The sequence below is a fragment of the Tursiops truncatus genome, chromosome 1, assembly GCF_011762595.2.
Source record: "Tursiops truncatus isolate mTurTru1 chromosome 1, mTurTru1.mat.Y, whole genome shotgun sequence".
Classification (NCBI taxonomy): domain Eukaryota; kingdom Metazoa; phylum Chordata; class Mammalia; order Artiodactyla; family Delphinidae; genus Tursiops; species Tursiops truncatus.
This window is the reverse complement of record NC_047034.1, coordinates 144,762,498-144,786,440: the sequence shown is the minus strand read 5'-3', so window position 1 is coordinate 144,786,440 and position 23,943 is coordinate 144,762,498. Positions and strand designations below refer to the sequence as shown.

The window sequence follows — 23,943 nt, the reverse complement described above, 5'->3', positions numbered from 1 at the left end:
ACCATCCCAAGCAATGAAGTAAGTTATCTTTATCCCCATTTCCCAGATGAGGCAAATAAGACTGAGGGTTAAGTCACATGCCCAAGGCAAGATAACCAGTTAGTAGCAGAAGAGTCTTCAGCCCAGACCTGTTGCTCTTTGCGATTTATCACACTACCTCCCTATTCTTCGAAAGGTGCTAATCTCTTGGCAAATCATGCAGAAAAGGCGAGCGTAGAAAATAGGATAAAAGGTCATTAGCTCCAGATGCTAGGGACTGGTCCAACATCATAGGAGTTTTCACTTCTCAGATTTGAAAGACACACGTAGAACAGGGGTTCTCAACCAATGTCCCCTTTTATTACAAGTACTTTATAATGCTCCTTCTATACTGAAATGAAATATCTGGATAATATAACACACCTACACATATGATTTTTAAGTTTAATTTAATGCCCTAATTGTAAGGAAAAAGAGAAATAAAAGGAAAATAGTTGATAATAAAATATTACGTCATTTGTTCTGTTAATGTTGGGTGTAAGAACACTAGCAGACATGATGCAGTAGTCAAAAGCTCTCACCTGTCGACTGGAAAAAAATGCACAACCTAAAAGTTGAGAATTATGTTTTATTCAGCAAACTGAGGACTTAAGCCCAGAGACAGCCTCTCAGCTCTGAGGGGCTGTTCTGAAAAGGTAAGTGGGGAGCCAGGATATAATAGGAGTTTTTGCAACAAAAACCAGGTCGTCAGAACATCAAAAGATTACTGTTAATTAAGGAAAAACCAGACATCTCCAGTTAATGAATTTAGCACTTCTCTCTGTATGGGAAGATGCAAGAGTCTGGGCTCATTCCTTTGATATGGCTGGAGAGATTGGCTGGGTGAACTGGGAAGTAGGATTAATAGGGAAGGAGAGGGGAAAGGAGGAATGGAAGGAGGAGGCCCTTGTGCTTCCAGATCCACTGTAAGTCCTGAGGATGGCCCCTGCCCTCAGGGTAACCATCACCTGTTGTACTGGTCCTCCTCCCACCCACCTCCCCTAAGCTGTAGGCGCTCGGAGAGCAGGTGGACCAGCTCTCTCGTTGGGAGCTCAATGCACAGCATGGTGTAGACGTTCAATAATTCTTCATTGGGTGAATGAATATTTTTGAACAAATCTACACATGCCCAGTTCTGAGCATAGGGCCTGGCCCCCTGCGGATTCAAGTTTGTAGGGGGGAAGGTTTTGGAGGCTGAGGTGAACCAGACCCTGGCCCATTGCCCTATATCCAGGTGAGCCACAGTGTGCCGAGGCCAGAAGTGCACATGGGAGCCTGGAAACTGAGCGTCTGCTTCCGCCTTCAGTGTGCCAGCAGGACTTGGGCGAGTCTGCCCTCGGTGGTCCCCTTATCTGTTCCCAAGCCCAAAGGTCCTCTCCAGCTCCCAAATGGAAGCCTGGCTTCTCCAGGTCACCTGTTCAGAGCCGGGGGGTCACAGCCCGAGTAGCACTGCCCCCTGGTGGCAGCTGCCAGATGGCAGGAGAGCCTTCAGCAACCGGCACCATCCAGGTCCCATCCCTGCTGAGGTTGGCCTCGGAGGCTCCCGGTTCTGTGCCTTTGGGTCTGGCTCAGGTGGGCTGCTCCAGAGAGGGTGGGGAGGGAGAGCTCCGCAGCCAGTCGTTGTTAGGGCACTCACAGAGGAAAGTCCCTGGGCCCACGAGACTTCATGTGTCATTGTGTCACTGGGACCTGGCATAGCCTGAGGGTAGGCGGGGCTCAGTAAATAACCTCCTCCTTCATCACCTTCATCATCCTCATTCACCACCACCACAAAGCACTCAGAGCACTTAGGTTCTACGAGCACAGACACTTTATCTGAAGTCCTCATGGGAACTCTGTGGGGCTGGGGTTTTCTTCTCCCAGTTTGCTGATGGGAACACTGAGACTCAGTGGGAGGAAGCGATCAGGCCCAGGCCATCAGGCTTTTACACCACATCGAGGCACTTTGCCTTAAAGCTTCCCATGGCTTCTGCTGCCCACAGAGCAAAGTCCCAGTGCCTTGCAGGTTGCAGCCCCTCACACCCGACCCCAGGCCTCACCGGAGCCCAGTCTCCTGCTGCAACCTTCCCTGCATCCTCCAGGTCCGAAGGCAGTTAGGTCTCCTCAGTTGGGCCCCTGAGGCCACCGATCCCTGTGACAGTGGGCACATCTCCCCCTCCAGGTCTGAGAGCTTAGGGTCAGGATCAGTCTCGGGGTGAAAATAAACTCCCGAGGGCCAGACTTGCCCCTCCACCGACCTCCCCCTTCCTGCCCTAACCCAGGGCACACGCACCCTTAAGTCTCCTCCACAGGACAGCCAGGGTGATTTGCAAAATCACAGATCCACCAAATACCATAATGCCAGGGGAACAGAGAACTTAGGTGACGTGCTCAGGGCCACACAGCTAACCTCAGTGGCTCCCATTGCCTTCCTGATAAAGAACAAACTTCTAAGTGTGTGCAGCGAAGTGGCCCAGGCCTGTCCCTGCTCACCACTTGGGCAGGCAATCGCCATTGGCTGTGCCTGGAACCCGCCCTCTGGGGCTGAAATGCTTGCTTCCCCCTGCAGGGGCTGCTTCCCAACCCTCCACCTGGCTGCTGGTCTCTGCTGTCTGCAGGGGCAGAGATAACCTCTAACGTGTGTCGGGCCTTGGTTTCCAATGCATTTTTACATCCACTATCTCATTACAACCTTATTGCAACCTGTGCCAGGGCTATTTTTATAATCCCCATTATAGTGACGAGGCAAATGAGGCTGAGAGAGGCACAGGACTACTCGGGGGCAAAGCCAGGGCCAGGCCCCAGGACCCCTGACAACCAGCCCGTGACTTGGGCTGAGCCTGGAGAACCTTTGTTGGAGGATAAAGGGTAAGGGACTGTTCTAGTGAATACGGGTTAGCCAAGTAGGCAATTCGTGTTTTCAAGTTTCCCTGGGAGGGGGAGACTGCTTTCTCCCGGGTGTGCCCCTAGAGGTCCGATCAGCAGCCTGTGCTGGGAACCCACTCTGGGGCTGTCTCACTCTGGCCGAGACCCTGCTGTGTCCTGACTCCAGGGGGTCCTGTCCCTCCCCCTGGGCCCTCTCTCATCTGTGTTTTTCTTTCTCTCCACCCAAGCCCCTTCTGACTACTCTTTCATTCTCCTCTTCATCTCTCCCCAGCACGGTCTGTCTCTCCCTTTTGATCCCTCACTCCTTCTGGATCCTCTCTCCATCTTTCTGTACTGTTTTCTTTCTTGTTCACCTGTCTCCTCCTGCATTCCTTGGTCCCGTCCCGATTACCATCCTGCTCGGTCCCCTTTCCATGCTGCCCGAGTCTCAGGGAAGAGGAGATAACCAGGGAGGGATCGTCTGGGAAGGCTGTGAGTCTCCAATCTTTGTCTGGGGACTTGTGTCTTCAGGTTGGAAATTTTCCTTTTTTGTGGCTGATCAGGGAGGAAGAAATGGAAAATACAAATGGAGAAAGCACAGGATCTGTTTTGCAAGCCCAGAACTGACATAAGACAGGGTTTTATGAATATTTTCTGAAAATAATTTCTTTTTATAATGCCGTGTAACAGGGGCTGGCCCACTTGCCTGGCCTCCTGGCTGCAGCGAGCTGCAGTTGGAGGCCCCCAGCTCTCTCGCCCCTCCCAGGCCTATCCATCCAGGAATCATGCAGGCCAGGGTGTTTCCTCCACTGCGGCAGCCCTGGAAGGTAATGATGAGGTGGAGGTGGGGGGCGTGGGGGCGGGGGAGGTCCTCGACAGCTCAGGGAGCCCTGGAGCTCCCCAAACTCTCAGCTCATGGGCGTCCAAGGCTGGCAGGTCTAAGCTTGTGATTTCTGTCCACTTGCAACCCAGACATGGCCGGGACATTCTGGCTCCAACACCCCTTGTTAAGATGGTCCTGGACACCAGCTCTGTGGCTGGAGTCCAAGCCCTCCTAGAGTCGGTGGATTCCCTGGGGCTCACACTCAGGTGGTCTTCTTGGCCTCCAGCTCCCTGTCGTTGACCTTGCCACTTCCGCTTCACCCCCTGTCAACTTGGCAGTGAAAATCAGCCCCTTCCATGCCCCCCCCATCCCCAGTCTTCACAAGCAACGGAGAATGTCCTGGGGGTCAGCAGAGAAGATGGAGTTAGGGTTCTCACTGCAGCCAGGAAATGACTATTATCTGCAGGTTCTCTCCCCACCCAGGAGGCGCAGTTCCAACCTCCCTTAGTTTCTCTATCTTCCCAGCTCCTCCCTTCCCTTCCTTCCTTCTCTTGATTCCTTCTTTCTCTTGCCCTCCCTTTCAGAAGCAAAATGACAAAATAAAATTCCTCCCCCTGGTCATACAGACGATCTTCCCTCCACCTCCTTTGACGTGGGAGAGGGTGGTGATTTTCCTTCCTACCTCAGGCGCCCAGGAGGCAGCCCTCCAAACGGGTTGCTCTTTCTCAAGGAATTTTAGTGACTACAATTGACTCCACTTCCTTTCATGCAAAGAAGGAGACAGGTCCGGAGAGGGACAGAGCTTGCCAGAGGCCTCAGAGCCGGCAGGGGTCACAGGCCACAGCAGGAATCTTCACACTATTGATGTCAACCCTAAAGCCCATCACGGTGGGGTGGGAAGCAGGGGACTTCTTCTCTGGAGCCTCTTCCAGAGCTGCTGGGTGGGATAGAGGTCTGGGCCGGCTCCGGGACATGGAAGAGGCTCATCGCATTGGGCCTCGGATGGGACCTAACCTTACCCACCTGGCCTGTGAAATGGGGATGCAGAGGCCTCCTTGCCCACCTCACAGGCTGCAGTCCACACATGACAGCGCAGCATGGTTGAGTACAGGTTAAGAGAATAGTCCTGGAGCTTAACCACTTGGGTTCCAATCCTGGCTCTGGCATTTCCAAGCTGTGTGATTGTGTACTAGTTACTTAACCTCTCTGTGTCTCAGTTACTTCATCTGTAAAATAGAGTTAAGGAAGAATAGTTGTGAGAATAAAATAATTTAAGACACAAATGTGTAGAATGTTGTCTGATGCATAATAGATGCTCAACAAACGCTAGCTTCCAGTTGCGTCATCACCTTTACCTGGTGAGGATGGCGCCCATGTGCAGTCCACGTTACTCTTTTTTTATTTTATTTTATTATTTTTCTTTTTTAAAATTTATTTATTTAGTTTTGGCTGTGTTGCGTCTTTGTTTCTGTGCGAGGGCTTTCTCTAGTTGCGGCAAGTGGGGGCCTCTCTTCATCGCGGTGCGCAGGCCTCTCACTATCGCGGCCTCTCTTGTTGTGGAGCACAGGCTCCAGACGCGCAGGCTCAGTAGTTGTGGCTCACGGGCCTAGTTGCTCCGCGGCATGTGGGATCTGCCCAGACCAGGGCTTGAACCTGTGTCCCCTACATTAGCAGGCAGATTCTCAACCACTGTGGCACCAGTGAAGCCCCCGCATTACTCTTGTAGGAGCCAGCAAGGACTCATTAACCACGGCCAATGAATTGCTTCTGGTGAAGGCTCCAGGGTTTCAGAACTAGAGACCTCGCCCACTCCAAACCTCTCAGTAACCTGTCCCCCTTCCCCCACCAAGTCCCAGGGGCTATGTTTTCTTCCCCGGTGGACCCTGCAGCACGGACCCCTTGTGCAGATCCCAGCCAGCTAATACTTGAAGTGTGATGTCTGATATGATATAAAACTCATCTATATTTTACCTGAAGTCTTCCCTCCCATTCTTCTTCCTTTCCCTCTTCATTGACTCTGCCTTTCTTCCACGAGCACCCACTAGATGTCAGATCCTGTGCTTTGACAATACAGAGATGACCAACCACGGTGCTGGCCCCTGGAAGCCAAGGCGAAGGACAGGCACACGAAGGTCATTTCCGTACAACCCAGGTACACGGCGGATGGGGTGCTGTGGTGACGGAGGGGAGGAGGGGCTAACTTGGCTTGAGGAGTCGGGGAAGCTTCGCGGAGCAGATACCACTGGAGCTGGGTCACGCAGGGTGTGTACGAGTGATGAGCCAGGGGTAGAGATGCAGAAAGACAAGGGGCGCTGGGGGAACAGTGTGTGCAAAGGCAGAAGATGGGGACAAGCAGGACGAGTTCAGGAAACACCGAGGCAACCAGCAACCCTGGAGTGTTGAAAACCAGGAGAAGAATGGGTAAGATGGGAATTTCGTGCTGGGGACATGGGCAGGGCCTGGTCTCAGAGCACCTGGTGTGACCTTGACCTTTGTCCTGGGAACAGTGAGGAGACATGGATGAGTTTTAAAAAGCCAGGGAGGTTCGTGGTCATTGCTGTGGTTTACAGAGCTCACTTCAGCTGCAGGGGAGAGAGTGGGCCGAAGGGACACAGCTGTAGGTGGCAGGGGAGGGTGAGGAGACCTGGAGCAGGGTGGAGAGAGGTGGAGGGATTAATGAAGCCGAATCAGTAGGTGTTGATGGGTGAGGATTGAGAGAGAGAGGGGGCCCCGAGGGTGAAGCTAGGTTCTAGGTTGGTTGCTCAGGTGAACGTGGCTGGAGAGGGCTCTCCAGACCCCACTTGGCATGGAGCCTCTTGAGTCACTGGACCCCTGCCCAAACTACCCTCCCAGAACCTGCCTGTGTTTTTGCACGGAAAACGGGCCCATGCCAGTTCCTCTGCGTCACCGCCTCAGGTCCTGGCCCTCCCAGTAAAGGCAATTTCCCACACGTTCCCCGGCAGTAGGAGGGGAGACATCGGCACGCAGAGACACCATCACGTTAAAGTCATCATGTCTTTTATTAATATATTATGCTACAAAAATATTTTTGGCAAAATAACATTAATAGCATCTTTCTTTGTCTTCTATTATATTCTTAAAGAACTCTTCATGAGAATTCACAGAGGTGCGGGGAAGAGGTGATTGAAAGGACAACAGCACGAATACCTTTCCAATACATTAAGATTTGAAGCTTGTGTCACACAGTGAGAGTCAGGCCAGGACGTCCTGCAGTCTCTTTGAGGCCCAGGAATGGGGCAGGGGCTCTGGCTTCCCCTGCTCTGGCCTAGGACATCATTTGGCCAAGAATCAGTGGGGGCCCAATGGGGGCCCAAGATGTCTGAGAGCCCCGCTGGAAACTTCTTTGACTTGGGTCTTGTTGAAAGCCCACTTTCCTCGCAATGGGACTTGGGAGGCAGGGGCCCTTTGAGGCGTGCTACTCTTTACCTCCCTTGCCTGCCACACGCTCCCTATCCCGTGGCGGCCCACGGGTCCTGGGAGGACAGCCGAGCACTGGGCCTGGGGAGGGGCGGCACCTCACCTTAGCAGAGCCTCAAGACTGTGGAGCCCCGGTGCTCCCCCAGACCCCTAGAACAGTCCAAGCAGGAAACAAAGTCTCTGCTTGACAGATGAAGAGATAGAGGCTCAGAGAGGGGCAGGGACTTGCCCCAGGTCACTCAGCAAAGTGAAGGAGTATCTCGAATATCTCTGGCAAGGAAGAGGCCACGTCTGGAGACAGAGTAGGAAGAGCTGAGGGTGTGCTGATGCCCCTGGGAAAGGGCCAGGCAGGGCTCAGTCAGTTCTCATATCCCCCTTTTCTCTCCCCCAGGGTCGGGGGTGGGGGGCAGGGAGGGAAGGAGCTCTGGGCTGGGAACAGGGGCTTAGGTTCCGGTCCAGCCCTCCCCCACTGCCTAGAAGTCCCCCTGCCCCAGGGCAGCAGGCGAGCCTGCCAATTCTCGTCAGGCCCGGCTGGGCTGTTGAAGAAAGCGGGTGGGGGGGCGGGGAGGTGAGGCTGGACTGATTTCTGGAACGTACTGGCTTAGACAGCCAGGCCGGGTGATTTTTTTGGCTGCTTAGATGAATTTTTGGAAACATAACAATGTTCAAAGAACCTGAGCATTCAAGAGCCGGGAGGGACCGTACCCCACTCCCTTGCCGAGACTTCAGCTCTCCTAGCGCATCTCCAGCCAGTGTGCCTACTGCCCCTGTTCATACGCTGCTCCTGACGGGAAACTCAACACTTCTAGGGGCACCTGCCGTCTTCCGACAGCTTTGCCTTTGCGAAGACTATTCCACTAGCAGAGTTAAGGTCTGCCTCTCTTCTTCTTTCTTTCCTTCATTCCTTTCTTCCTCCGTCCCTCTCTACACATCTCTTGAGTGCCATCTTTATGTCTGATGAGGACACAAAGATGAATTCACACGATCCTTGCCATAGAGGAGCTCACGGTATGATAGGAGAACAGAGGCATAGACGGTCTCAACGCAGAAGGCTTCCTGTAGGAGGTGCTATCTGAGTTGATCTTCAAAGTACGAGCAATTAAGGGTAATAGAAGGGCGTTTCCAGGCCTAGGAAGCAGCATGTGTGAAACATCCTGTCTATTCTGGAAATGACAAATATGCTTCAGTCTGGCCAGGCACAGGGTGGGAGAGATGAGGAGCGAGGCTGGCATGGTCAGCAGGGTCTGATTGTGGAGGGTGTAGAAAGCCAGGCTGAGGAACACGTCACCAGCCCCAGTTCTGTTCTCTGCCACACAGAGTACCAGCAAAACTGCAATTCCCAGGTAGAACCTCTCTTGTCCTTCGTGGCATTTTCCTATACTTTCCCTTTGGTGGAGGACCTTTCTTTGGGACCCCTTGTGATCATGGCCCCAGGATGGAGACTGGGCAGGTGGGACAAGGATCCTGAGTCCCTAGGCTAGCCCCAATCCAGCTGAGGCCAGGAATTGGGTGACAGAGCATTTACTGTGAGGAAAATCCGGTCATGGTTTTTCTGTGCAAAGGCAAACTTGCCAGTCGGCACAAGCTTCCATGCTTCACAGACTCTAGATCTTTGACTGTCAGAGCTGGGGGGCCCTCAGGGGCCCTCTGCAGCTCCCTGCAGCTTGACTTATACACCTTTACTGTCCCTGCCTTCACCGGGCTGCTGGTGCTCAGAACAGCCCAGAGGGAGATTAGGAGACAGGGCCATTCTGAGCTGACCCAGAAAACCCCTTGGTCATTTCGTCAGCCATCCTGAGAGACGGGACCCAGGGCCACCACTCACATGCTGGCTCTCAGTCCCTGATCTTCTCTGCCTGCCTCAAGGTCAAATGTAAAAGTCTTAAGACATGGACACGATGCTCTCAGAGCAACAGGGGCATTTTATGAGGCGAGGCACACAGAATGTGCTGGAAAAAATGTCAGCAGTGGTGGATAGATCATCCAGAGCACATGAGTGGCTGTGGATGGGATGACGGTTCCCGGGCCCAGGAAGAGAGAATTCAAGGGCCCCAGCCATGCAGATTTTTGTACATGTGCCTCGGGTCTTCTGCAACATACGTCAGCAAGTTCAGTTCATTTCAAACCCTGGCCAGCGGCTGGTCCTCAGGGACCAGTGAACTTAGGCTGCAGATGTCTGTCTAACTCACACCGTCTCTGGCTGTCCCATCAGCACATGTCTACCTGATCAATTGGCCCATCCACCGGCTGCCCACGTGGTTTTCTTTAAACACTCGAGTGCTTGGTGGAGGGAGCGTTTGAGATCTCCCAACCTGCCCAGAGGAGGGATCTGGGGGCTCTGCCTGTGATCATGGACCTGGACAGAATGACCTTTAAAGTTCCTTCTAAGAACCTGGGATTGGGCTGCTTGTTGCATCTTGATGAGTTCCTCTAGGCCAAGGAAGGTGGCTGTATTTGGCCCCAACACAGAGCCTGGCACTGTGTGTGTTTGATAATCACACACTACATTAATTTACCTCTTTGGCCCCGTGCCTGGTACAGATCTGGGCATGCGGTCAGATGCGTGGACTGTTTACCAAATGCTTCATCTTTAATTAACCTCAAGCTCCATCTCAATACGTCTCATGCCACCCTCTGCCCTGAACAGTGGGGAATCTGGCCTGTGTGTTTCTAATTCCTTTACACTTATCTCATCCAAATAGCACTCTGCACGATGTATTTGATGTCCAGCAGGCCTTCTGAGTCTGCTTTGTAAGTCAGCTAAGCCCCTTCCTGCTCGGAAATAGGAAGTCACATTTCTGCCAAGGATAAACGGACTCCAGCCTTGGCTGGGGTCAAGTTCAGTTTACAGTGTGGTACCCATGGGGCTGGCTGGACCCTCTGAAGCAGAGCTCAGGGCTCCTGCCAGATCTCAAGTTCAAACACATCCATCTGGGTCAGAGCTAAAAAGAATTCAGCTGCCTGCCAAGATGCCTGTGGGACTTCTGACCATCCAACGGGCTGCCCAGAATTCTACTGTCTCAGAAGGGAGACCGCTGCCAAGCTGGGCACAATGGCCCTGATTCTAATCAGACACTACCAGGCCTGCCAGGGAAGCCCATGGTGCAATCACGCCGGGGAGCACTGAGCTGGGAGTCAGCAGACCTGCTCAGCTGTGCAGCCTTGGGGAAATGCCTCACCTCTCTGGGCCTTATTTTTACTCTCACTGTTATTATTTGTCAAACAAGGGGCCCTTTCTGCTCTTGGGTTCCAGGACTCTGTAACTGATGAGCTGCCAGCCCAGTGAGGGTTCAGGGCTGGGAGGCAACCAACCTGGGTCCTGTGGCTTCTCAGCCACCACCTTGAGGACAGAGGAGCTGGTCAGTTTCTCTGAGTCTCCCTGGCCTGCTTGCCCCCCTTTGGCTGCTCTGCCTTACCAGGCCCATCACAGCTATCCTTCAGCCTCTCTGATTTGGCAAGAAAGCCTCTCATCGGCTTCAAGATAAGACAAGTTGGGACATGGGACACGTGGGAGAGCCCGTTGCCAGAGCCCGTTGGCTAGAGGGACCAACATGATCACTGTAGCCAAGTGGTCTCTTGGGCTGGAGTAAGAAGCGTGAGCTGGCCCATTTGGGTGAGACCTGCCTCCCTTGGAGATTCCCTGTGCAAAGAGACCACAACAGACTATGGTCTAGGAGACAAGCATTGCTTTTGAATCACACTGATCTAGGGCCACGTCCGGGCTGGGTGACGTTGAACAAGTCTCTTTGTCTCTTATGGGGGTTCAGTTTCCTCACCTGTGGAACGGGGCCAATTGTATCTCACAGAACTGGCGTGAGGATCTGTGATAAAGTGAAAGTGCAAAATGCCTGCCACACTGCAGGCTCCGGACAAATGGCAGCTCTCATTACAAGTATCATTACCGTGGGACTCCTAGAGGCCCTGTCTCTGAAACTGCCCTTCAGTGCCCACTCCTGCCCTTCGGTTCAGCTCACCCCACTTGGCCGTGACTTCAACAGCCTCTCCTGTAAGCCAAGCTGGATTAACGATACCAGAACAGGGAGGTCTGGACTCATGGCCCGGATCTCCCACTTGCTTTGTGACCTGGGGCAACAACCTTACTCTCTTTGGCGAGTTTAACCATCTGTCACGTGGGGCTGTGGGACCACTTCCTTCAGCACCAACATCCCTTCCCCCACCCAAGAGCTTTGGCTGGAACACATACCAAGAGGTCTGGAGGGCCAGTTCACAGACACTCAGGGTGTTCAAAATAGCAGCATTCTCTTTCCTAAAGTACCTTCCCAGCCCTAGGATGCATCCAGGGGAAGGAAGGACCGATAGCGTTCACATCTCTGGCTCCCAAATCCAGCTTCACAAAAGCTAAGCCTGTCTGCCTGCCCCCCCCTCTGAGGTCCCTACAGTGGGAGAAGCCAAACCCGGACGCTGGAGCCTTCTGCTGACCCAGAAGCAAGCCCGTTCAAAGCCACGGTCCCCATGAGGTGGCAGACGCCCTGGCAACGTGGGTTCACCTCCTGGGTTGGCGATGGGGCTAGTTAAAGTGTTATTAACATTGGCCACATAAAAATAGTTTTATCAGTAGAATAAATACATTTTCCTTTTTTAATATGGACACATATTTTACAAAACAGCCCCATAGCACTATGGGAAATTAAGATCCTTCTACAAAAAAGAAGATGTAACTCGGGTACAATAAAGCTCTAGTGTTCTAACAGATCCCGTCTGGACTACCCATGAGGTGTCCGGCACCCCTGGAGGTGGTGGCAGGGGCCGTGGGTGTGGCCGCAGACCCTCCCATCGGTTTCTCTGGCTTCTTTCTCTGCACCCGGCAGGGAGGTGGGCGGCCGAGGTCAGGAGAGCCCGAGGGTGTGCAGCAGGAAGGGGGCTGTGATGCCGGCAGCGATGGCGGGGAGGAGGCCCAGGGCGGGCTGTGAGCGGCTGGGCGCTGAGCTGCTGGCCAGCCCCGGCTCTTCCTGCTGCTGGCGCGGGTCAGAGAGCTGGAAGGGGGGCTTGGCTGTTCCGGAGCTGTGCGTGGTCTGGAAGGGCAGTGGTGGTGGCGAGGCGGTGGTGCTGGAGGGAGAAAAATACGTGGAACGTGGAACAGCCTCTCAGCAGCCTTGTCCTGGGCTGTGGTCTTAGGGTTCAGATCCAACTTTTTATTGAATCTGGTTTTTTCCGCATAAAATGGAGAAGGAAACAAAGGGCTCAGACAGGGAAAGTGAGCAGCCCAGAGCCACACAGTCGACCTCAAGGGTGACCACTCAAGAGCACTGGGTCCCAGGCAGAGAGAAGTGAAGTGTTTCAGAGGAGATCCATCTGGGGTCACGCTGCAGCAGGCAGCCCTCTCACCTCTGTATGCAGGTGCCCCTGGCCTCCTGCTGCCCTCCCCTCCCCAGTCTGAAATAAACAGAAAACAAAACGAAACACACAAACAACCGCCCCGTCTCACCCTCATTATCACGGCTATCGTTTACTGAGAGCCCACTGGGAATCCGCACTTTATAAGTAGCATCTCTGGTCCTCAAAACAAACAAACGTTCAATGCGCACTAGCCCCTTTCACCGGATGAGAAAATGGAAGCTCAGCGAGGCTCCCTGGGCCAGGTCACAGAGGGGGTGGGGTGGCGCCTCGGGGGGCAGGCGCCTCTGGGGGCAGGCGCCCTGGTGGCCTCGCTCTGCCTAATCACAGGGAGTGTCAGTGAAGGTGGTCCCTCATGAACTTATAAAAATAGAAGCCAATTTGGAGGTCATGGGTGAGGTTCTTGGCTCAAGGAAGCCTACGTGAAAGAGAGGGAAGTACCGAGACAGAGAAATAAAAAGAGATGAAGTGCAGAAGGAATTGGCGGGTCAAGGCCAGCACTTGGTGGCATCGGGAAGTCGAGGGGAGGGCGGGGGCCAGGACCAGGTTACTGGCTCAGGTCCTGGACAGAGAGATAGGAAATGATGAACAAAGAGAGGGGCAGAGGGCAGGACAGGGACTGGGGAAGAGAGCTGACAATGACGGAGGCATAACAAAGAGAGACCAAGGGGGAGAAGGCTCTGGGCTGAAGGAAAGGGCTGGGCCCCAGAAGCGATGGGCTCATGCCTGCCCTGTGCAGCCCCGGGGGGCAGGAGGCAGCGGGAGATGCAGGGGGAGGACCCGACAAAGCCCATCACCCCAGAGGGTCAAAGATGGGAGGGGAAGGCCAGGGGCAGGGGGCGCACAGAGGGGCCCCAACCCAGTGTGGAGCCTGGATGGCCTCCAGGAAGAGGTGACACTGCAGTCAGCTGTGAAGGCCGCGAGTCCAGCTTGCACATGGCTGAGGGCGCTCCCGGCGGCGTCTGCGCCCGGCACGTAGGACCCATTAACATCTAATCCTCACGACAACACTACGAGGCAGGTAAGACTATTATCCCATTTTACTTGTGAAGAAACCAAGGCACAAAGAGGGTAAGTAACTTGTTCCAGGACACACGGCAGGGACAGGATCTGAACCGGGCACCCAGGGGGTGCTCACCAGCAGTTGATGGCGGGGCAGGAAGCTTGCCTCTCCCTGAGCATCTGCAGAGTGGGCAGCCTCCTCCACGTGGGACACTGCCTGCTCTGCAGTGCTTACCCTCCCTCCCTGATGGGCTGTTCACTCCCCAGGTCAGCTGGGATCCCCCCGTCCCCGGTCCCACACTGGCCACGTTTCCACATGCTGGGCATGAGGCCCCGACAACTGGCCGTATCACCGCGGTGAGCTCTGTAATCATCACCACTGCAGCCCAGCCCCACCTCTGTCCCGGCTGGACCCTCTCACACAGCCTGGTTCAGCCTCGGGCGGTGGTGGGCAGGGCAGCCCGGGGGTCACAAGCACATCCCTGCCTGCATGGGGTCTGGGACACCTGCTCTGGCATCCGTGTCCGTGTGCCCTCAGAGAAGGAGGGGCTTGTCACTCCCTGCCCTGTCCCTCCCCCTCTCCTCTAGTCCTGGTCACGCTGTGGCCACAGGAACCCACACAACCTTGTGTGAGGTCCTTCTCACCCTGGACTCTACAGTTGTGGTGTGTGTGTTCCTCTGTCTATAGAAATTCCCAGAGAACTAATCAGGAGAGGAGGGAGCGAATGCTTGTCACACACCATGGGTGGCAGGAAGGTGTTCCTGAACAGAGATTGTGTGGGAAGCACCGGAAAGGAGGGGGCAGACCAGGCAGCTTCGAACGCCCCTTATGACTCCCCCAAATCCGGCCCGTTGTACCTCCCACCCCACGCTGGCCTTCAGAGCACCCGAGACCTCTCACATGGCCTGCTGCGGGCTGACCTCACCTTTCTGGCCTCTCCCAGCACACACCACCATCCCCAGTCACACCTAATGTCCTGCTGCCATTTTCTGACTCACCTTTGAAGGCCTGATTCAACAGTCTCCTCACCTGGAGGCCTCTTTGATTTGTCCTCCTGCCCCTAAGGCCACCTGGGAGAGTTGAGTCTCCCATGAAGCCTTGCGCATTTCTCACTGATCACACTGTGTCACTGACACCTACTTATGCGCACGAGGTTTGAATGGGTTTCATATGTAAGGTGCAGAACATTGCCAGGCGCACCGGAAGTGCTGTATGGTGTTGGCTATTTTTAGCACTATTATTATGTGTGTGTCCTTGTCTCTCTCACTAAAAGAGAGCACTTTATGGAGCACTTCCTGTGTGCCGGCAGACACGTGTCATCTTATCATTATTTCCATTTTCAAGATGGGGAAACTGAGCCTGAAGACGTGCACCAGGCTGTCTGCCTCCCCGGCCCCAGCTGGGCTGTGGTACCATCCCTAACTGCGCAGACGGAGAGCACGGGAGTGAAGCATGGTTCTTCCCGCCGAGACCTCGCACACCCGTGGGTGGAGGCTTGCCCGGGTCAGAGAGGAGGCCCCCAGTGGCCTCAGTCCCTGGAGGGTATTGTGCCCACGCCCAGCAGGATCACTACCACAGTCCCTTCCCTCCCCTTCTTTTCTAATGAAGGGTTCCTCCCAGCTGCTGCCCCCATCTTTCCAGCCCGAGCAGCTGGGAGGCCAGGAAGGCTGGCCTCAGGAGAGGAGGCTGAGCTGCCACTTGGGGTGCCCAGAGAGGGGCCCAGCAGCCCCCGCCGTCAGAAGCAGGACCAAGTAGGAATCATGAAAACCATGTCTCACAAGGCGCCCAAAGGCATTTGCTTTCACACTTTGAAAACCAAAGATGCAAACTCCCCCTTGGAGCCCGAGTGGGGGAATTATTGCTTGGAAGGAGTCCCAGGAAAACGGGGTGAGGTTAGTGGGGTGTGGACAGAAAGCCCCCCCAAATGCCCCCACCTCTTGGGCCCACTCTGCTCGCAAAGCCCAGTCCAGATCCCAGCCCCACCCCCCAGGCCCTCGCTGGGGAACAGCGTCTCATGGCAAAGTGGCCTCGAAGCCAAACCAAACACTGAGTGTTCCCAGGCTCCGCAGACGGCTGGCACCAGGGGCCAAGTGCGCTCGCAGCCAACAGGGCCCCTTGGTGGGAAGGGGCCCTCTGCCTGGGCGGAAGGCGGAAGCCCGATGTCCCCGTCTGTTGCGTGACTTTGGGCAGGTCCTGCCCTCTAGGCCTCAGTTTCCCCGTGTGTACAACGAAGGAACAGCATCAGACCCTCGGACTTGAAAATGTTTTCTAGCAGCAGAAGCCAGAAGTGAGATCTTAGGCAGAAGCCCAGGCATAAAGCCCAGGAAAGCAGGGCTGGTGCCTGAGACGTGTCAGCTGGCTGCCCCAAGGCTCATCTGTAGGGCTTCCTGGAGTAGGGCCCCAATCCTGGCACTAGGGGGTCTCTAGGAGCCATCAGGGCTGGGGCTGGGGAGTCCTGGAGCTGTGGCTTTCTTGCGATACAAAGGTGGTGGGCTCCTCAGCGGAGTCCGAGGAGACAAAGTGGAGATGGAGCTGGGGGCACGAGGGCCTGGCTGACGGGTGGCCCTGCTGGCCGGGGTGGAGCTCGCGATATGACCCAGCTGGAACTGTCTGGGCAGACGGGTCAGACGCAGGCAGAGATCTAAAGTGACCGGCTTGCCCACAGCTCCCTGTCCTGGTACCTAAGGCCCACACCAGCCTCCAGGCCTTTGGCCACATGGTCTTCTCTTCTGGGAATGCCTTCACTCTCCCCTCACTGGGTCACTTCGACTCTCGGGGCCCCCAGCCCTCCAGCCCCCGCTGGCCGGCTTCCTCGCCAGGCAGAGGCAGCGTGGCCGTGACTCCAGGGCTCTTTCGGCTGCACCGCAGCAGGGAGCCGTCCCTGTCCAGCCATGACCCACGACTCTTGCTGCTCTATCCCCACCAGCACTGGACACGGGCTGGGCACCCGGCATGTAGCCAACTCGCTTCTGTTTAATGATGTGCTCACCCAGGGGCTCATTTAAGCCTAATATGCACTGAAGGCCCAGGAGCCGCTTTCTGCTGGGAGATGGGGCGTGTGGCATCCTAGACCAGACTCAGAGTCAGCCACCAACACTGGGGACAGCTGTTACTGAGCGTCACCGGTGGTCTGAGGCCAGCTCACCGCCTTACAAGCACCATCTTTTTATTCTAAGCCTCCGAGTGAGTACGAGGAGGAGCCGGGGATTCTGCCTGAATGCCTCTGTGCTTTTATCCACTGAGTGACCCTGTTCCCCATTTCTCCTGGGGGCATCGTCCTCTAATCAGACGAGGTCCTGGCCTCATGCAGAGATGCTGAGCACCCTGTATGGTACCAGCAGAAAGCCTGGCTGTGCTGGGGGAAAGGTGAGCTGGAGAAACTCAGGGCAGGATGGTAGGCCAGCGGGAGGCGGGCAGAGCCCTCCCAGGGGCCCAGGGGGAGGGGAAACAGTTCTCTTCCCCTCTGCGGGGGCTCGGGCCATCTGCTCAACCTCTGGAGAAACCAAGGCCCAGGAGGACAATGACCCCCTGTGCACGTGCGTCCTGAGCCCCCGTCCCTGCATGGTGGCATCTACAGGGCTCTGCAGCCCCCACATATAGATGCCCACCTCTGCACCTGGCTTCCGGCCATGCCCGGAGCCCGGGAAACGCTCTCTTCCCTGCACCTGCCCCCTCATGACTGTCCTTCCCGATGGCCCAGTGCTCTGCTCCCTTGTTTATCCAACCCACTGGGGGACTGGGGGAACAACAGAGCTGGCAGGACCCCCAGAGGCCAGTTAAGGCCCTAGCTGTGCAAAAGTACAAACCAAGGATTGTCACAGATCCGACTGATGGGGGCAGTGCCCTGCACACAGTTAGCGTGGCAATGGTCTCCTCCCTGGCGTGCCCCCTGGCCACAGCCCGGCTGCCTGCTCCTGGCTCTCAGATGTGGGGGTTCCCTGAGACCATTCTGCCGCTGCTGCATAGCCATCTGTGGACACATGCTGGGCCCCTTTCACAGGTCCCCATAAATCATCCTGCCACGGGCTGCTGCTTCTCTAAACTTCCTTCGCTGTGTTTACATCTGGAGTAATGAGGGGCGAGGCAAGGCCAGCCTGCTCCAGGTGGCATTTAGGCCCTCTCCCCACTCGCTCCCCCTCTTCTCTCACTCATGCATGCAGTCGACAAACCCTCAGCGAGGCCTCCGGTGACCCAGAGAAGTCCACCCCAGCTCTGGTCCCCAGGGCCTCCCGGCCTAGAAGCACAAGCAAGCGACTGCCATCTGTGGACCTGTGCCAGGACAGGGGCACCCACGGGATACCCACGGTCGGCGGGGGGGAGGCTATGGGATGCAGGGGAGAGGGGCACAGGGAACACGCTGTGGGGAGGATGGGGAGAAGGGAGGAGACGCTTGCCAGGCGAGGGCAGCAGGGGCGTCTGCGTGGTGCTGGACGAATGTGACCCTCGCATCAGACAGCCCTGATTCTGTAGGTTCTGACTCCATACCTGACTTGCTACAAGGTCTTGGGCAAGTTACCTGACCTCGCTGAGCCTCAGTTTCCTCCTTGGTCAAGCGAAGCCTACTTCCTGGACTCTTGAAAGGGCTGGGGGATGTGAGGGATGTCAGTGGCTGGCACAGCAGGAGCTCAGCAAGTGTCCACTCACATCCACCCCCCGCAGAGAGAGAAGCAAGGACAAAGGTGGGCGTGGGCCACTGCAGGGCAGCACACAGCTTGGCCAGGACGGGGCCCAGGTATCCCGCAGGAGGAGGGCCAGCAGGTGAGGCGGGAAGGAGGCAAAGGCTCTGCATCCAGGCTGAGCAGCAGGAAGTTTACCTGGTGGGGCGGGGCGAGGGAAAGCACTGGGAATCTCAGGCTGGGGAGGGTAATGTGCTGGGACACGGCTAGGAGCCAGAGACCCGTTAGGGCCCCGCCGTAAGATCACAGGTGGAAGATGAGCTGGGAGAGGGGATGGAGAGCAGGGGATGCATCCGGTGGGATTGAGGGGGAAGCAAATGAGAAAACTCTGAACGGAATTAAAGCTCCAAGGAAAACAATATTGTCAGAAGGGCTACAAATGGGCCCCAGGTCTCCCTCCAGAGAGCTCGCCTCTGCTCCCTCTCGGAGAACCGGAAACTTGGGATTGCTAGGAGGATGGGTGGGCTGAGACCCAGGAGTGACGGAAGCTGTGCCCTGCACCTGGGCCCCTCTGGGACCTCAGGGCCGGCTTCCCTGCGACGCAGAGAAACTTTCAACAAATAGGCTGCCGGTTGGTGGAAATTTCCTTCTCCAGCCCAACCAGACAGAAGAAAGTTATCCAGCCACAGTTTACCTGTTGGGACTGAAAAGGGGTTCCCTCTTGCCAAAGAAAAGCTGTTTTATTCTCCTGAAACCAGGTTCTGTGTTCCAGAGAGACGTGTTGCGAAAAGGAAACCGTGTGGAGTCATTTGCCGAAATTTACCTTTCAGACGCGGTTAGGGGTTGGGGGTCCGTGGCTGGAGCTGGCAGCCCAGCCTCCTGTCACCCTGTGCGCTGGGCCCACTGCTGGCCGGGTCTGGTTGCCCGGCGGGTTGATCGGGGCCCTGGGGGAACGGTCTGACTGCAGTTCTTTATGGGCTGCCAGTGCCTCCCTGGCAGCCTGCGAGCCTCCCCAGGGCTGAGAAGTGGCTCTTGGTAACTCTGTGCCCTCACTCCCGGTGGGAAAGAAGCAGCCCATGCAGGCCACACGAGCCAACTGTGTCGAGGCCAGTATAGCCACAGCAGCGCCTCCACCTCGGGCAGGCTGGGCCACTGGGGCCTCTGCAGAAGCACGTGTCCTGGGAACCCAAGTTAGGCGCTTTGAAGCCAACACAGGCCCGAAGGAGGAATGGACTCTTACTTCACTTGCTGGAAGTCTTTTTAAGACAGCGCACACCCTGCACTTTAAGACAGTGGGTTGGACTCTGTCAACTTTTTGTCTATGACTCAGAGACCTGGCTGAGGGAAGGTCATGAAGGGGGTTCCTGTACGACCCTGGACAAGCCCCGATCCCGGGCCTTGGTTCACCATCTATAAATGCAGAGCTGGGTCCGCGTTTCCCCAAGCTGCTCGGAAGACTCCAGTGCACGTTCAGCACGTGGCTTTCCCCAGCTCTTGTGCCACACATTCCAATACACGAGGTCTGTGGGGGGGCCTGGGGTATTATTTAACAAGTACCCAAGGTGATTCTTTCTGGGGATGCTGAGGAAATCCCAGATGATGATTTTTAGGGTCCACGTGGAGACTCTGAGTCTCCGAAGGCCCAGTGCTGGATCACAATATCCAGGGCAGGGCTACTGCAGTGGGCAGGACTCTGTCCTTCCCTGACGGTCACTCCCTGGGTGCTCTGGTGATGCTGTTCACCAGATGTGGAGATTTCTGCCCAAAAGTGGAATCAAGGGAGACCGCTCTGTGCTGAGCCTGCAGGTGGAGGTTGGAAGACGGCATCTGGGTTACAGCAGGGGCTTTGGTGACACACAGGCCAAGGGAGTGGTGCAGGCAGACACACAGGCAGAGGACAGACAGGTAGCAGTACAGTAGGATGACTTCTGCACCTGCCCGTCTCCAGCAAGGTTTTATCACAAACCCCCCAGCCCCTCCCAAGACAGAGCCCACGCCATCATCTGCCACGTCCCTCTTGCACGCAGGATACCTCTTGCAGCCTCCCTGCCAGCGGGTCGGCTGCTCAGGCCGTCCAGGCCCAGAGAGCTCACAGCTTTCTGGCCGGCCTGTTCCATTTCCTCCTGCCTTCACCTTCTGGCCCATGGGACAAACGGGGTCCGCTTCGCACCCATCACGCATCCAAGAAAGCTAAGGGCAAAGCAGACTTTTGTCTACTGCACCTGAAGGAAGCTTCTATTCCTTCACCTTCAAATGGAGAAAACTGAAAAGTCAGGTGTAAGCGTGCTCTACAAACCCGAAGCATGAACAGAAGGACCCTCTGGGAATGGGGACAAGCCAGTTTCCGATCGAGTACCCAGCTCCACGCTTCCTCAGAGCCAGGCTCGCGGATAACAGAGCGTGTCCGGCCCTGGGTGGGTCTCAGGTAGGCTGACCAGAGAGAGGCCAGCTCCCGGTAGACCTGCCCCTCCCAGCTCACCTGTCCTCGATGCGGACCCAGAGGTCATTGAACTGCCGCGGCCGCTGGGGTTTGTTCTGTCTCTTGTGCCATTTCTTCTGTCGCCCGAACTCCTCCAGCTGGCTGAGGCTGTCGGGTAGCAGGAGGTGCGGGGACAGGGCTGGGTCCTCCTCCTCAGGCGGGGCAGTGGGGGCTGCCGAGGGGACCGCAGGGATGGCAGCAGCTGGGGTCGCCTGGGCGGGGCTCGCCGAGGTCCCCTCGGGTGGAGGTGCCGGGCTCCGGGCAACAGGGCTGGAAAGGGGCGACCGCATGTGAGGCACGCGTGTTGGGGCGTGTCATTCAGGTGCGACGGGGCACGCAATTCAGTGGGAAAGTTGTCACGGCAGGAGAAGATGCCAGGGTGCCCGGCTGAGGGTCACCCAGGAAAAGCATCTCCTGGTGCTGCGAGATAGAGCTTTGGTTCGTCCTTTCATTTATTGATTCAGTAGATATTTATGCAGCATCTACCTGGCACCAGGAACTTTTTAGGTAATGGGTGTTAATAGCGATCAAAATAGACAAAGCCCCTGTCCTCTTAGCGCTTACATTCCGAAGCGGGAGACAGAGGGTAAGGTGGGCCGGATGTCAGATGGTGATAACTGCTGAGGAGAAAAATAAAGCAGGGCAGGAGGGAGAGCGTGGGCCGTGGGGGGAGGGGGCGTCGTTGGCAGGGAGGACAGTCTGGTCCCTGTTGGTGACGTGAGCCCAGACTAGCAGGAGTGAGGGGGTGAGCCCTGGGCAGGTTTCTGGGAGCATATCTGATCTTGGTCAGGGCCTCGTTCATTCAACAAGCTCTGGCTGAGGGACTTGAGGCGAGTTACCCAGCTTCCCTGTGTTGTTCCTCAGTCTCCCGCTCTGGAAAATGGGGACATTACAGCTGGTACTTCCTAGCGGCATCACGGTGATTTTGTGAGTTAACACAGGCAAAGCACTCAGAACGGTGGCTGGCAAAGAGCAGCTGAAACATTTCAGTAATTAACTGGTTTAAATATGATATATTAACATTATTGCTGTGCCATGCGTCCAAGCGCCCACTCGTGCATTCAACGCTGGCCTCCTGAGCAGCTTTCCAGGGGAGGCAGGACTGTGTTGAGCAGCGTAGAACTCAAGGTGGAGGCAGACGGACACGGGTTCACATCCTGGCTCTGCACCTTCCAGGCTATGTGACTAAGGGCAGGGACACAAGTGTCCAAGAAACAGCTGGCTATAAATGGAGTTAATACTACTCACTTCATAGGGTTGTCACGAGGATGAAAGAGACGAGGTCTTAACATAGTGCCTGGCACAGAACCGGCCTCTCTTTAATGTCACCCTCGAGCAAACAGAGCTGTCTGCAGCAGGCACTGACGTGCGATTAAGTGTGTGGCGTGGACTCCACATGCCGCACGGTGGTGCGCAGACACCCCTCAGCCTGGGAACACCCTCTGCTCCTCTCCCTTTTATTCCTCCCTCTCTGTGGTCCAAACGGAATTCCTTCTGGGGACATCTGACCCTGGGGGAAGTTGGTTCTGGTCCCGAGAATTGTAAAGGCAAACCGGCACCCAAGGGAGGCTGTCCCCCAACTCCGCTCCCGCGTGCACGATGGGGTGAGGGGCTTCTCTCTCCTTGAAGGACAGAAGGCCATCAGCTCAGCCTGTCCTCCTCCAGCCCCCACGGCAACCCCAGATTCCCAGGGTCCAGGAGATGCCGCAGCTGCTGGGGAGATAATTCAAAACAGGCAGACAAAAAGACGGATCCAGGAAGCACCTGTGGCTGCTGATGGCTTTTATTGTTGGGGCCTCCTCGGCATCCCGCCCCCCTCACCCCACCCACAGGACTTCAGCCTGCACTCAGAGACTCAGGCTGAGAGCGGGGCCCGCGGGGAGTGGGGGGATACCTGTTCTAATGCCTGGGCTCTGAGATGAATAGGAGCGGAGGCAGCCCCGCCCGCCTGCCCCCCCCGCCCCCCCCCCTCCCCCCCGCAAGCAACCCGCGCTGTCCGGACCCACACAATGAGCTTTGAGGTGGAGGTCCTTGGGGCTGTGAGGAGGAGCTTGAGGAAGGCCTTGTCCCCGAGGCTACCTTGGGTCCCTCATCCCTCCAACTGACGCCTACCCTTGGCCCAGTACAAACTGATCTGTGCTGGGCTCCAGTGGTCAGGAAGGGCGGTCTGGTCAGGCTGACTCAGGAGATGAGAAGAGGGAGGAGTCCGAGGTGAGAGCGTTTAAGTTCCTCCAGAAGTGTCATAGAGACGGGGGAGGGCATCAGCCTGGAGCTGGGAGACCAGAGGCTCAAGGCCCCAGGCCTCATCTTTGCAGAGTGAATAGTAAGGCTGCAATCATTCCTGAGCGCTCCCACCCCTGAGCCTCGCCCCCAGCCCCTGAGGCAGTACAGGTTGTGGTGAGGACCTTAGGAAGGCCCTAGAGCTAGACTGCCATTAACATGAGCTGTGTGTCCTTCTCCAAGTGGCTTCGCCTCCCTGGGCCTCAGGTTCCTCAATTTTAAGGTGGGGCTACTCATAGTTCCTGCCTCACGGGGTTGTTGTGAGGATTTAACGTGTTAAAAGCGCTTAGAGCCCAACACACAGTGAATGGTCAATAAACATTAGCTAGGATTATTCAAGCTTCTTTTGGACGCTGGATTTTATAATGTCATGGACAGGGGCCGGAATCCCACTCTGGCCATCCCTGTGAGGAAGGTTCCTGCACAGGCTGGTGCACACGTTGCATGGAAGCCCCGGGTTTCAGGATCCTGTTGCTGTCTTCTAGGGCTGCCCAGCACGTGCCAACACCTCTCCGTGCCCGGCCTGGTGCTGGCACTGTGGACCACGGGTGAACCCAGCTGGCCTCTGCCCGCCTGAGGGGGGCAGAAAGCCCACACAGGAAGCGAGGATGGCCACTGTATGCAGTCTGTGGCTCTTTGGGCGGAGCGAGTGTGCCCTGGCAAGAAAGTCAGGTGAGGGAATTGCTACCAGGAGGCAGCAGTGAGGAGGCGTGGCCAGAGGAAGGTGAGGACCAGGTGTGGGCAGGGCTGGGACACAGGGAAGAGGCCTGGCCAGGGCTTGTCCTAAACATGGCCCCATCTCGATTCAGGGCCTGGGCATCCACCAGGTCCTCTAGGCAGCAACCCGGGAGTCCTACAGAGTCCTTGCACCCCACCGATCGCCAGTCTCTAAATCTTGAACATCTCTCAAAACTTAACGCTCCTCCCACTCCCACCTTCACTGCTTTCCCACCGCCCTGACCTCCTGCCACTACTGCACACCAAGCTCCTTCCCGGTCTCCCCACCTCCAGCCTAGTCCCCACTCTTGGGTGCCTGGCGAAGGCCAGTCGCTAGGAGGCCCCATCTCACCAGAGGCTCCTTCAAGAC

At 56.2% G+C, this 23,943-nt stretch overlaps 1 protein-coding gene across 2 annotated transcripts in view; it reads right to left on the bottom strand.

The window, feature by feature from the left end:
• Nucleotides 1–6,688: 6,688 nt before the first annotated feature.
• The window catches only part of TRABD2B (TraB domain containing 2B), a 221,414-nt gene continuing 204,159 nt past the window's right edge, over nt 6,689–23,943 (bottom strand). The window contains exons 6-7 of one of the 2 annotated variants that reach the window (XM_033867014.2): nt 20,577–20,846; nt 6,689–12,190 (exon numbers count right to left, since the gene is read on the bottom strand). In XM_033867014.2, the coding sequence (XP_033722905.1) occupies nt 11,971–12,190; nt 20,577–20,846 (490 nt within the window). In that variant the 3' untranslated portion in view covers nt 6,689–11,970. Of the gene's footprint in view, nt 12,191–20,576; nt 20,847–22,558; nt 23,513–23,943 lie in introns of those variants that run through there. The other variant, XM_073790013.1, reaches the window with a different exon arrangement.